Source organism: Saccostrea echinata, unplaced genomic scaffold (assembly GCF_033153115.1).
Source record: "Saccostrea echinata isolate AGI-Se365-2 ecotype Australia unplaced genomic scaffold, CSIRO_AGI_Sech_v1 ptg000001l, whole genome shotgun sequence".
NCBI classification, from domain to species: Eukaryota; Metazoa; Mollusca; class Bivalvia; order Ostreida; family Ostreidae; genus Saccostrea; species Saccostrea echinata.
The window spans coordinates 29,898,989-29,911,742 of NW_026889750.1; the positions used below are offsets into that span (position 1 = coordinate 29,898,989).

Below are 12,754 nucleotides of genomic sequence, written 5' to 3' on the forward strand. Positions count from 1 at the left end.
AAATATTCTGAATATGGACATTATGAGGTTAGGATATTGAGCTTAAGTTAAGGGTAAGTTACCAATTACTTGCCAAAACTTAGCGCACAATGTTGGGCATGTTTCAACATTAAACCAAGGCTAATTCATCCAAGTTTCGGAAAACTTTCCTGTTCTTTGTAAGCAAAAATTGCATGAATAAGCCCAAAGTGATATAGATGCGAGCATGGGTGAATATAAAACAGTTACAATATCCAAGCTATATATACTCTAACCCTAAGACGTAGATCGCATACAATGCCATATTTAATTAACGGTTTGTTTAAGTTTTGCATATTTCATGCTTTACTCCTATGAGATGGTATATCGGCACGGTTCGACTTTAGGCTGATTCATGCAAGTTTTTGGTCACAAAAGGCACTTGGCAGTGCCTTTTGTAAGCAAAAATTACATGAATTAGCCCAAAGTCGTGAAGATTTAAGGGTGGATTTATAACACAGTTCCAATCTTAAAACAATATACCCTAACAGTAACCCTAATCACTCGATCGAATGCGTTTTGTTGAACGGCAAGGGAAATAACTGCTCATGTGCAATCGCGTGATTCTTGGGACCGGCATACTAGAAACTTCCCGAAAATAATCTTAGTCTATAAGTATAACTGACTCAGTCCACTATTAACTCAGCCAATTACAGACTCAGCCTATCACAAGAAATATGGAAATTCATTAAGAAAAACTTTGATGATTTGGACCTAAATGGGTGACAGTGATTGGTATACTACAGATGTAGAATGCTCGATTTTAATTAAATCCATTTAAAACTGAAATGCCTTTACATCAGAGTATATACTAAAGCATGCATAATCTTATTTTAAAAAACTAAGACTTTTACTAGAAGAGAAAGCATGTTCTAAATTTAAGGGTCATATCACTTTGTCCATCTGTATGTATGTATGCCTGAATGTGTGTTTTTTAAGTCCTTTTAATTAACAGCCTTTCCATGATTAATGCCATAATGCATTATGTATTTGGAGAAATAAAAACTCTGCCACTTGAAATAAGAATTTTGATTTATTTTTTTAATATGCCATACATTAACCATCTTTCTTAAATCATTATTATACATTATGTACTTTGAAAAATTTCATTTGAACTTTAGTTATTGCCATGGACTTAGAATGTTATAGGTTGAGTCTTGGTAGACTGACTTAATAATGGTTTAAATCAGTTACATGCTGAATTAGTTATAGATCAAAATCTGAAGTAATCATTTTCCCTACTATATTTGAAGATGTCTGTATAAAACTAAAAGTATAATTATACTTAACCACAGACATGGGAATCTTCTGTAATTTCAACCTAAAGGTGTTGGTTTCCATTTTCCTACACAGACAATTCAACTTGATCTTAGATGAGAGCATTAAGCAAAAGATTTTTTTCACAATAAATATTCAGAACATTTTTGATTGTTTTGAAATATGAAGCGGATAATAAAAGCAACTAATTTGAAATTCATTATTTATATTTCCCTTTTGAAGAATAATGACGATGACAGACTTGGACCCAATCTTTGTCAAGGCTCTGAGACTGCTTCATTCTAAGAGCAAGGACTCAGCTGATCAACTCAAACAATTACTGGATGATGTGCTACATACAAAGAAGGGTCAGAAGGTAGTAAAGCACTCATGTACTCACTGCTAGTGTATAATGATAAAATCACTGCTCAGAAAGTTTATTTTAGTCCACATGATACCAGTAGTTACCATACTGTAAAATGACATGTTTAAGTGGGGTCAATTTTTGTGTTTTGAGGTATGTATGTGGGTTCATTAGGATTAAATTTTATGGATGCAGAATTGTTGAGTAGTTATGTACAGTTGAACTTTGGTATCTCGAACAGGGATATTTTGAATGCCATGGATATGTCGAAGTTATTTTGAAGTCCCAACTGCTTATTCCTTAACTTAAGTATTTTACCCTAGATATCTTGAATCCTTGGTTATCTCGAAGTATTTTCTTGGTCCCATTGAGTTCGAGATAATGAGATTTGACTGTATATGAAATTTTACATTTTATGATGGACATGAATTTGTGGTTCTCTTCATACCTCAAAAACAATGAAAAATTCCCACACGAAAATTAGTGATTTTACAGTATTTTGTTAAATCATAATTTTGATGACTTTTCAGTTGCCATTAGAAAATGTCAGGTAGATTGTTTTCTTTTAAAAGCTTACTCAATATCTGTAATTATTTATTCTCAGGGAGGATCAAGTTCTGATTCCAGATCGTCTTCTAAATCATCACAAAAAGAAAAAGATGACAGCAAGTCAAAGAAACGAGAAGCTGAAAAACGGAGCATTGACAAGGTTATTAACTTGTCCATTAATGTCTTGGAAATTTTCAGAAATGAAATTAGCACAAAAAGATAAATGCAACCTTGAAAACTGCTTTTCTTTACTTCCAGAGAACTATCAGCCAGATGATTTGCATAATTTTCTTCAAAATTTGAATATTTAAATAATGGGTTCAGGCACCAGGGTGGGGCTAAGTTGGTCATTTATTGAAATTGCATGATGTCCTGAAAATTATTCTTGACATCTGAGCTAAATAATCTTTACTTGATAATAACAACGAACAATGTCCCCAAGAACAGATTTTGTTAAATTTTTGTCTCTATGTGAGGGGCGAGGTCTTAAAATAGGGCAAACGTGAAAAGAATTTCTAAAAAAAAATATTATAATCTTGGTAATGGTTATCTTTTTTCTCACAGAAGTTTATTGGGTTTTTTTTCATGTATACACAAATCCAAGCCCTTTGCAAATAAAATAAAGGTCATACAGCTGTTATATACAAAAGACAATGTTTGCCCTTTTACATGCATGACAAAGGTTGACTGTCTGATAATTGTAATACATTTAATGATTAGCGGTAGATGCTCACACACATATTAAGCTAACGACCATAATCTATGACAGCAATGATCCAAAGTTCAAAGTCACTGTGAGAAAAAAGGTAACCATTACTAAGATTTTTTTTTTTTTTTTTTTCAGAAATTCTTTTCACATTTGAAATTAGAGTGTGAGTGTCCATCTTTAGTAACACAAAAAAAAACATTGTTTGTTTATAATTGAAAAATGTTTAGACCTTTCGTCTTCATGTATAGCAATTCAAGGATTTTATATGTAACATACAGGTGATTTGTGTTGAAATACTCACAAAACTCAGGTGAAAATATTTATTATATTCGTAATACTCTGATGGCCAATGGATCCCTTTCATTACATAGGTGAAGCAAGAGAACTTGGAGGTCCCTGATGAAATTCCATCCAAAAAATCGCGGAAGGAATCACCAAAACGCCCCATTAGTCCCTCAAGTGATGAAGAGATGAAAGTCAAAGACATCAAACAAGAGCCTGTGGAGAAACCACAGAGTAAAGACAAGGAAGAGAAAGAGAGGACCAGAAAGGATGAGGAAAAGAAAGTGAAAGTAGAGAGGGAGGACAAAGTGAAAGTAAAAGAAGAAAACAAAGGTTCAGGGGATAGTGATGATGATTTCAATGATTTTGCCTTTGGACTAGATATTGCATGTGTTGTTTGCAAGTAAGTAAATATTAATCATTGATAACTGATATTTTAATTATTTTTTTCCAATTTTAATTACATTTGAAAGCAGTTACCGGTACATGTGTTCTTTAGGTCTTTTGATGTGAAGACTGGAAATCAGCTGGTAGAATGTCAGGAGTGTCATCATCTGTATCATCAGGTCAGATATTTTCTTGTGACGTACTAAAACCGACATAACCTGTACATGTTACCGTACAACTCATTTTTTTAAAAATCTAAACGTGTTTGAAAGCTAGATGCTGGTTTATGATTTAATTGATGATTATGATACTGTGCCATTCATTTCTTTAGCTTTTGAGTTATTTTTGGAAAAACTAAACAAACAAACAAAATCGAGACTGTGGTATACAACAGTTTGACAAATTTCTAGGAATGCCACAAGCCTCCAGTGACAGAACAAGATGTCCATGATCCCCGGTTTGTCTGGTATTGTTACAAGTGTACCAAGAGTCTCAAGAAAATGGTATGTATGATAGTTTGTGTGTCAATATAAAGGCTCACATGAGCTTTTCTGATCATTTGTCTTGTGTCTATATTTAATTAATGTTCAAAAACTATTTTACACTGAACTGATATACATATGACATATGAAAATTGCATAACTTCATATGAAAATTGCACATTTTATTATTTAAATTCACAAATTCAAAATTCACCTCAATAAAATTATTATCACCATATTAAATCTTACATTTTGAAAATATATATTACCATTCCTGTTAGATATATTTGGGTTTTTTTTCAATGCGAGCAAGAAGTGTGTTTACAAAATCATAAGTTTTACTTTTAACTGCTTAGGTATTTGAAATTAATTGTTATTATTTAAATTAACGTATTTTATATTATGACTACACTACTGTACAATGAAGGGTATTAATTTTTGATAGGTGAATAAACCAAGTAAGAATAAACTAGAGGAATCTAAGGAAAAGGTCCGCTCCTCTGGTTCTGGCAAGTCTGGTAAGAGTGATCCAGCAGGACTCTTCAACTTCAGGAAGGTATATGGCTTTCATTTAATAATAATTATATAAAAGAATTTGTTAGGCTATATGGCAAAAAGCCTTTTTTTAGCTCACCTGAGCCGAAGGCTCATGTGAGCTTTTCTGATCAAAACTTGTCCGTTGTCCGTCGGCATTGTCGTTGTAAACTTTTCACATTTTCATCTTCTTCTCAAGAACCACTGGGCCAATTTCAACCAAACTTGCCACAAAGCATTCTTGGGTAAAGGGGATTCAAGTTTGTTCAAATGAAGGGCCACGCCCTATTTCAAGGGGAAATAATTAGGAATTAGTGAAAAAATAATGGCATCATTTAAAAATCTTCTTCTCAAGAACCACTGGGCCAGGAAAGATGAAACTTATGTGGAAACATCCTCAGGTAGTGTAGATTCAAATTTGTTCAAATCATGACCCCCGGGGGTAGGTTGGGGCCACAATGGGGGATCCAAGTTTTACATAGAAATATATAGGAAAATATCTTTAAAAATCTTCTTCTTAAGAACAGTAAAGCCAAGATTGGTCATATTTATATGGAAGCATCCTCAGGTAGTGTAGATTCAAGTTTGTTCAAATCATGACCCCCGGGGGTAGGGTGGGGCCACAATGGGGGATCCAAGTTTTACATAGAAATATATAGGAAAATATCTTTAAAAATCTTCTTCTTAAGAACAGTAAAGCCAAGATTGGTCATATTTATATGGAAGCATCCTCAGGTAGTGTAGATTCAAGTTTGTTCAAATCATGACCCCCGGGGGTAGGTTGGGGCCACAATGGGGGATCCAAGTTTTACATAGAAATATATAGGAAAATATCTTTAAAAATCTTCTTCTTAAGAACAGTAAAGCCAAGATTGGTCATATTTATGTGGAAGCATCCTCAGGTAGTGTAGATTCAAGTTTGAACATATCATGACCCCCGGGGGTAGGGTGTGGCCACAATGGGGGATCAAAGTTTTACATAGAAATATATAGGAAAATATCTTTAAAAATCTTCTTCTTAAGGACAGCAAAGCCATGATTGGTCATATTTATATGGAAGCATCCTCAGGTAGTGAAGATTCAAGTTTGTTCAAATCATGACCCCCGGGGGTAGGGTGGGGCCACAATGGGGGATCAAAGTTTTACCTAGAAATATATAGGAAAATATCTCTAAAAATCTTCTTCTTAAAAACAGTAAAGCCATGATTAGTCATATTTATAGGGAAGCATCCTCAGGTAGTGAAGATTCAAATTTGTTCAAATCATAACCCCCGGGGGTAGGGTGGGGCCACAATGAGGGATCAAAGTTTTACATAGAAATATATAGGAAAATATCTCTAAAATCTTCTTCTTAAAAACAGTAAAGCCATGATTGGTCATATTTATATGGAAGCATCCTCAGGTAGTGAAGATTCAAATTTGTTCAAATAATAACCCCCGGGGGTAGGGTGGGGCCACAATGGGGGATCCAAGTTTTACATAGAAATATATAGGAAAATATCTTTAAAAATCTTCTTCTTAAGAACAGTAAAGCCAAGATTGGTCATATTTATGTGGAAGCATCCTCAGGTAGTGTAGATTCAAGTTTGTTCAAATCATTACCCCGGGGATAGGTTGGGGCCACAATGGGTGATCAAAGTTTACAGAGGAATATATAGGAAAAAGTCTTTTTCTCAAGAACAGAAAAGCCATGATTAGTCAAATTGATATGGAGGCATCTTTGGGTAGTGTAGAATGAAATTTGTTCAAATGAGGGCCCCCGGGGGTAGGGTGTGGCCACAATGGGGGATCAAATTTTTACAAATGAATATATGGGAAAAAAATCTGCTGCTCAAGAACAACAAAGCCATTTGTTATATTGATATGAAAGCATCATCAGGTAGTTTAAAATTCAACACCCCCCTCCCTGTAAACTTTTCAATACTGTACTGATTTTTGCTTTTTTTCCTAGCCAATGTGCTCAGGTGAGCGATGTGGCCCATGGGCCTTTTGTTTGCTTATGTTGAGGTCACATAGAAGTGTGTTTGTACATCAGAGCTCCATTTTACTATCATGTAGCTGAAAATCAAATAGTTCTTATGAAAATCTAGTATTAGTTAGATCTTTTACAATTTAAATTTTCAAATTGATTAATTTACTCTTTCTAGGTTTCCACTTCAAGTAATAATTCAAACAACTCCGGAGCTAAACCTATGAGTGGATTAGCTAGTTTGGCTGCCAAACCTGCTAGTGGATTGAGTGGTCTCTCTGCTAAACCTATGAGTGGACTTGCAAGTTTAGCAGCAAATCTATCTGGAAAGACAGAACAAACTAAATTGACCAAATCAGAACCTGGAAAATCTCCAAAATCTGACCAATCCAAACCCTCGTCTGGAAAATCTGACCAATCACGATCAAGCAAGTCAGATATACAGAAATCTAGTTCAGTTTCTTCAAAACCAGACTCTGGAAAGCAGATATCATCAGAAAAGTCGAGTGGAATGTCAAAATCAAGCTCATCTTCCAAGCTTAGTTCTAAAGGTGAGGAGTCTAAATCAAAATTATCATCAGAGATGACAAAATCAAAGACATCAGAGTCAGGGAAATCTAAATCTATGGTAGATCCGGCTAAAATTGAGGCCTTAAAGGCAAAGACTGCAGGAGGGGAATCATCAAAATCTAAATCTCCAAGTTCACCTTTCGAGGTGCCCAAATCTAAAGCTCCTGGATCTAGTAAGCAAACCTCAGGTGGAAGCACATCGGTTGTCAATGCAGAGAAAAGACTGCAAATGATGAAGAAGAAGGCTGCTGTTAAAATACAGGAGAAGAGAGCCTCATTGAAGTGATCAGGCAATAGCTGACAATGTGTGAACGATCTTGTTTGACCTTTCTCCATCTTTATTGTGGTGAACCAAATATTGGCAGCATGAAACGAAAATCTGAGATCATGTGATATGTATATGCATACTGAATTTTGGTGGAACTTTAATTATATTATTTGCATGATATTGATACATTTTAGTAAATTAAAATATTGGCAGAATTTTACTTTGTTGCTATTGGAAAGGTTAAAGTTACATTTGATACAATGGTTCTCATTCTTCACTGTAGTATTCAGAGTAAAATATTTTCATGCCAGGATCTAAAAAAGGGGGAGGGAGTTTTAAATTTTGATGTAAATTAACAAAATGACTTTGGACACACACCCATCCCCACCCCCGGCCAGGAAACACCAAGCCCTTGTAATATGGTAAGGAAAACAATTTTTCTAAAGTGAAGTTGACTCGTTACATCTTTGAATCTGTTTGCACAATTAAATTGAACATTCCAGCCTTCTAAAAAAATGTAAAACTGATGTCCTTCTTCAGGGTTCAGGACCCAAAGTAGATGGTCGAAAATATAGTGTACGTTACATTTTTTTTACTCCTGAGCTTGTTGGAGACAATCTGTATAAATATGAATGGTGGTAGAGTCCTCACCAGACTTAATTATTTTGGGGACAATGTGGATATAGTCTAAGATACTCAGGCGACCGTCAAGACCCATGGACCTCTTGGCTTTTTTTTTTTTTTGGTCCATAGCAAAACCTCAGTCCTACCATTGCAACCCCAAAGAAGGACGACAATTTCTATAATAGATACTAAGGAAACTTTATAGATCTTTTGTTTTCTGAAAAATAAAGATAAAACGAGAAAAACTGCTTTATTCCATTTGTTAAAATCAATCGAAAATAAAACATATTGCGATAAAGCGGTTAGAAATCATGTTCAACATCTTTACAACATTTCATAGGAAGTCTATTAGTATCAAAAAAGAAACAAGCATTCCGAGAGCATTGCATTAGCAATACTAGTCCCCTACCGGCAAGTGTAATCTGTTTCCCATTAAAAATTGAAAATGCCATAATTCCGTCAACAACTGTTGAAGCGGAATGAAATGCAAACTGATCGATAAGTAATCAAGGTTAAGTCACATACCAAAAATCAGCCCAATATCTGCAAGCGTTTAGAAAAAAATCGCGGAAACCCTTAAAAATTGAAAAGGTAGTTATTCCGTCAAAAATCATTGAAACAAAACGAAAAGCACTTGATCTGTAACTCATCAAGATACACTCAAATACCAAAAATCAGCTCAATATCTGCAAGCGTTTAGGAAAACAGTGCGGAAAACCAAGTGGGACAGACAGACAGACGGACGGACAGACTCGGAGGAAACCTATAGTCCCCTCCGGTTTCACCGGTAGTGGAATGATAATGACGCCGCACTATCTCGTAATTACGAGAAAGGATTGTAATCATGAGAAAAAATCTTGTAATTAAAAATGATTCCGTCAATCTGTATCAACGAGATAAGGATCCCATAATTGTGAAAAAAAAGATCTTGTAATTACGAAAAAATAATCTCGGAATTGCTAGAAAATTATCTCATAGGTACGAAATAAGGATCCCGTAATTATGAGAAAAAGTCTCGTAATTACGAGAAAATTATCTCGATAACGGGAAAAGATCTTGTAATAACAAGAATATTATCTCGTTATTACGGGAAAAGATCTTGTAGTTACAGGAAAACTATTACGAGATTTCTGCTCGTAAAATTACGAGATAATTAACTACTAATTACGAAATTCATAATTAGATCTTTTCTCATAATAACGATATTTTTTCCCCTAAATACGAGATAATTTTATCGTAATTACAAAATCTCTCGAAAATGAGATTATTATCGCGATGAATTAGATAGTGGGAACGTGATTTTTTTTTTTTTTTTTTTTTTTTTTTTAATTTTTTTTTTTTTTTAGTTACGAAAGTGATCAATTTTATTTTCATGGTCTTTGTTAAGTAAGGCTCAAAAAAGAATAAAAGTAGCTGAGAATCTAAATTTTTTCCGATTTTTACGAGTTGATGGTATCAACTCATGTTATGTGACTTGTAAGGGATTCCCCAATGTATCGAAACTAATCACTTTTTCATTTGAGTATTTTGCGTTCGGGTTCTTGTATAATATTGGTTTATTTACAGTTTTCATTATCTACAGAACAAGAATATGTTTCCTGATATGCTTTGAAGTGTTTATAAACATAAATATTTATTATCAATTTTATTGGAATTTGTGTCCATCCGCAAAAGAAAATAGTGTTAGGGACATGCGGTCAACAAAAGTGACATATCCTGCAAACAAAATTTTGATTTATATATCAATAAATGTTTTATATAATAAGAAGTATTTTGAAAACAATTTTTTAAAGAAAATTCACAAAATTGAACATTGTACAAACCAGGTTATTTTTAAAAGATTGACGTGCCGGTGGTATATAAATAAACTAATTCTTGCGCTGTTATGCTAGTGAACAGAGCAGGTTTCCCGCGCTAGTGATGAATCGTTCAACACAGAGAACACTGCCTATGATTGTAAACAAAGCGAGAAGTTTGCAGTAAAGGAGGTCACAGTAAACCAACTACTAATCTCAAAGAAATGAGATGTACCAGTAAAACAATTTTTAAATTAAAGTTCTTATTTCTTGTGCAAGCAAAAAAAGATTTCAATTGCTTCAAGGGAAATTTTTTTCAGCAGCGGACAACTTTGTGCTCCAATTTCTTTTTCCCTGTTTAAAACCTTGTCTTCTACAATCTAGATCTGTTTCACAGCAAGCTTTAAATACAGTAATGGTCACTTAACACGTACGCCTGTGATTCTTATCTCATTAATTGTCGGCACAACACTGGAAAGTGTTTTCTTTAATATGTCCAGCTGTGTTTTGCTATCAGATGCTGGCCATGTTATAGAGTGAATTAATAGTACTGAAGGCAATAAATAAAAAGAAAAACAAAACAAAACAAAAAAAAATTAAGTGGGTGTTAATGATCAATTAAATGTGAAATGCATATTTATAGATGTGAAAAGATCAAGAAATCAAATTAATTCAACAGTAGATAGATCATGTAAATAGTCAATATCATGCCATTGTGATAAATTTAAAGTCTTCAGTTGAAAAGCTGAAAGAATTGAAATTTTTTAACGTGCATACTTGTATCAGTGAAAGTCAAGTAGTTGAATTTCAAGAAGGCTAAACCGAGAGAAATGATATATAAAATGTGCATATCAATTAAAGTCAAGTAGTTATATTTCAAGAGTGACTAAACCAAACGAAATGACATATAAAATGACCATTTCGGTTAAATGTAAAGAAGTTCAATTTCAAGAGTATAGCGTAATCAAGAGAATTAAAATATTTATTGTGCATATCAATGATCATAAAAGACAGAGGGTTGAATTTCAATAGTAACTAAATCAAGAAAATTGAATTATGTAATATACATATAAATGAGTGGCTAAATCAAGAGAATTGAAATATCAAATATGCATGTAAATTTTGAAAGACAAGGAGTTGAATTTCAATAGTAACTAAATCAAGAAAATTGAATTATGTAATATACATATTAATGAAAGTAAAAGATATGAATTTTAAGACTGGCTTAATCACGAGAATTGGAACATATTGATGTGCATTAAAAATGTTAAATTGTTTGTCAATTTAAGAAAGCAATAAAAATATTCAATGAGCATGTTGATGAAATAATTCAATTTGCGCTATTTGTAAATAATAATTCCCTACTTGTAATACTATTGTAGGTTTGGCCTATTAGTTTGAGATATGTGTTTAAAACTTTTTCTTGTTTTTTTTTTTTTTTTTTTTTTTTGTTTGTTTTTTTTTTTTTTTTTTTGTCTACTTAGTTGTTTTAATTCTGAAATATGATTTTACAAGAGTTGTGCCATTTGTCTTTATTTGAAATTTCAAGTCACTTGATATATGATATTTCTGTCAAATGATATCGAGTGCCAAAAACTGTTCTCGGTAGTTTTAATGATGATAGTCTGTGCTCTGTGACCATTTCGATGGTGGTATCCTTTAATATTTTGTAAAAATACAAATTATTTAAATGCAAGCTACATTGTCATTTTACGGAAAATCCAAAAACTAACTTAGTATTATTTGTTTTGTATGTTTAAAGGTTCGATTTGTGATAAATTATTATACATTCCAGTAGATATTAAAAAAAATATATACATGTTAAAAATTAGGGATGGCAATCGATTACAGAATTGCTAACCGGTTAACCGCAAGACGTTCCGACCGATTAACCGGTTAATCGTATCAAAATTCACGTTTTCTTGACAATTGCTTTTCAAGTATAGCTCTGTCCATATACACAAATAGACCCAAATAAGACGATAGAAGTTAAAACATTCCATAAGTCTTGATTCTGGATCAGAAAAATACGGTACATATTTTTTATTTCAATTTCAGTCGACAATAAAAATTGAGAAAACCATGAAAAAAAAAACCTAAAAAATCTTTGATAATTTTCCAGAGCAGATGTCATAAAAGTTCTTTCTGCATTTTTACTATGATAACCAAAACTACATGTGAACTCTATATAGCCCTTAATTTACAATGTTTGTTTAAAAATTACAAGTAAATTGGATGGAAAACTGAAAACGACAAACACACCAATTCACACTGCTCAATGATTCAATTATTGTCATTAAAGAATTACAGGACAGTCGGGGTAACGACATAGTGTTTTCACAGTACTTAATTAACACTACGTAAACTGACCAATTACTCAACGGTCTCAATCTGGAGATTCATAATTACATGTACGTCCAAATTATATCCTTTAAATCCTAAATGATCATCCTTTGTGCAGAGATTTCTTTTATTAAAATAAATTTTTTAAAAATGTGTTCAATTTAACAAATATTTTATTTTTTCCGATTAACCGATTACAGATTTTCTAATCGATTGCCATCGTTCCGACCGAGTAATCGGTTAACCGGTTACAAATTGCAATCCCTATTAAAAATACATGATGGAAAAGATATAAATAAAATGATATAATTTTATTTCTCAAAGAAAACAACGCTTCGTGATCGGGAGGTCGTGAGTTCGAATCTCGGCCGCGACTGACCTAAGTTGATAAAAAATGCGTAGCAACTGTTCCTTCGCCATGCGCTCGGCACTTTGAAGTGAAAGTTGTAGTCCTTCGGATGAGACCTTAAAAACCGAGGCCCTGTGTCAAGGTGGGCGTTGGCACGATAAAGATCCCTCACTACTCAATGGCCCCGAGTGCCGAGTAAAGGTCAACATTTGAAACCCTTCACCAGTATATGGTGACGTCTCTATATGAGTGA

At 33.4% G+C, this 12,754-nt stretch overlaps 1 protein-coding gene across 1 annotated transcript; it reads left to right on the forward strand.

The window, feature by feature from the left end:
• Positions 1-1,506: 1,506 nt before the first annotated feature.
• On the forward strand, positions 1,507-7,605 carry LOC133189187 (integrator complex subunit 12-like). Its single transcript, XM_061324597.1, has 7 exons — positions 1,507-1,651; positions 2,244-2,348; positions 3,269-3,582; positions 3,679-3,745; positions 3,977-4,069; positions 4,494-4,604; positions 6,730-7,605. Exons 1-7 carry the CDS (start codon positions 1,523-1,525, stop codon positions 7,405-7,407), a joined length of 1,497 nt encoding a protein of 498 aa, XP_061180581.1. The 5' UTR covers positions 1,507-1,522; the 3' UTR covers positions 7,408-7,605.
• Positions 7,606-12,754: the final 5,149 nt, after the last annotated feature.

What these genes read in the sequence shown, in the direction of transcription:
- LOC133189187 (XM_061324597.1), top strand. Translation starts at nt 1,523, where the DNA reads ATGACGATGACAGACTTGGACCCAATCTTTGTCAAGGCTCTGAGACTG. An exon ending in ATACAAAGAAGGGTCAGAAG is followed by an intron (nt 1,652 to 2,243) that starts GTAGTAAAGCAC and finishes ATTTATTCTCAG; the next exon opens with GGAGGATCAAGTTCTGATTC. An exon ending in ATTGCATGTGTTGTTTGCAA is followed by an intron (nt 3,583 to 3,678) that starts GTAAGTAAATAT and finishes TGTGTTCTTTAG; the next exon opens with GTCTTTTGATGTGAAGACTG.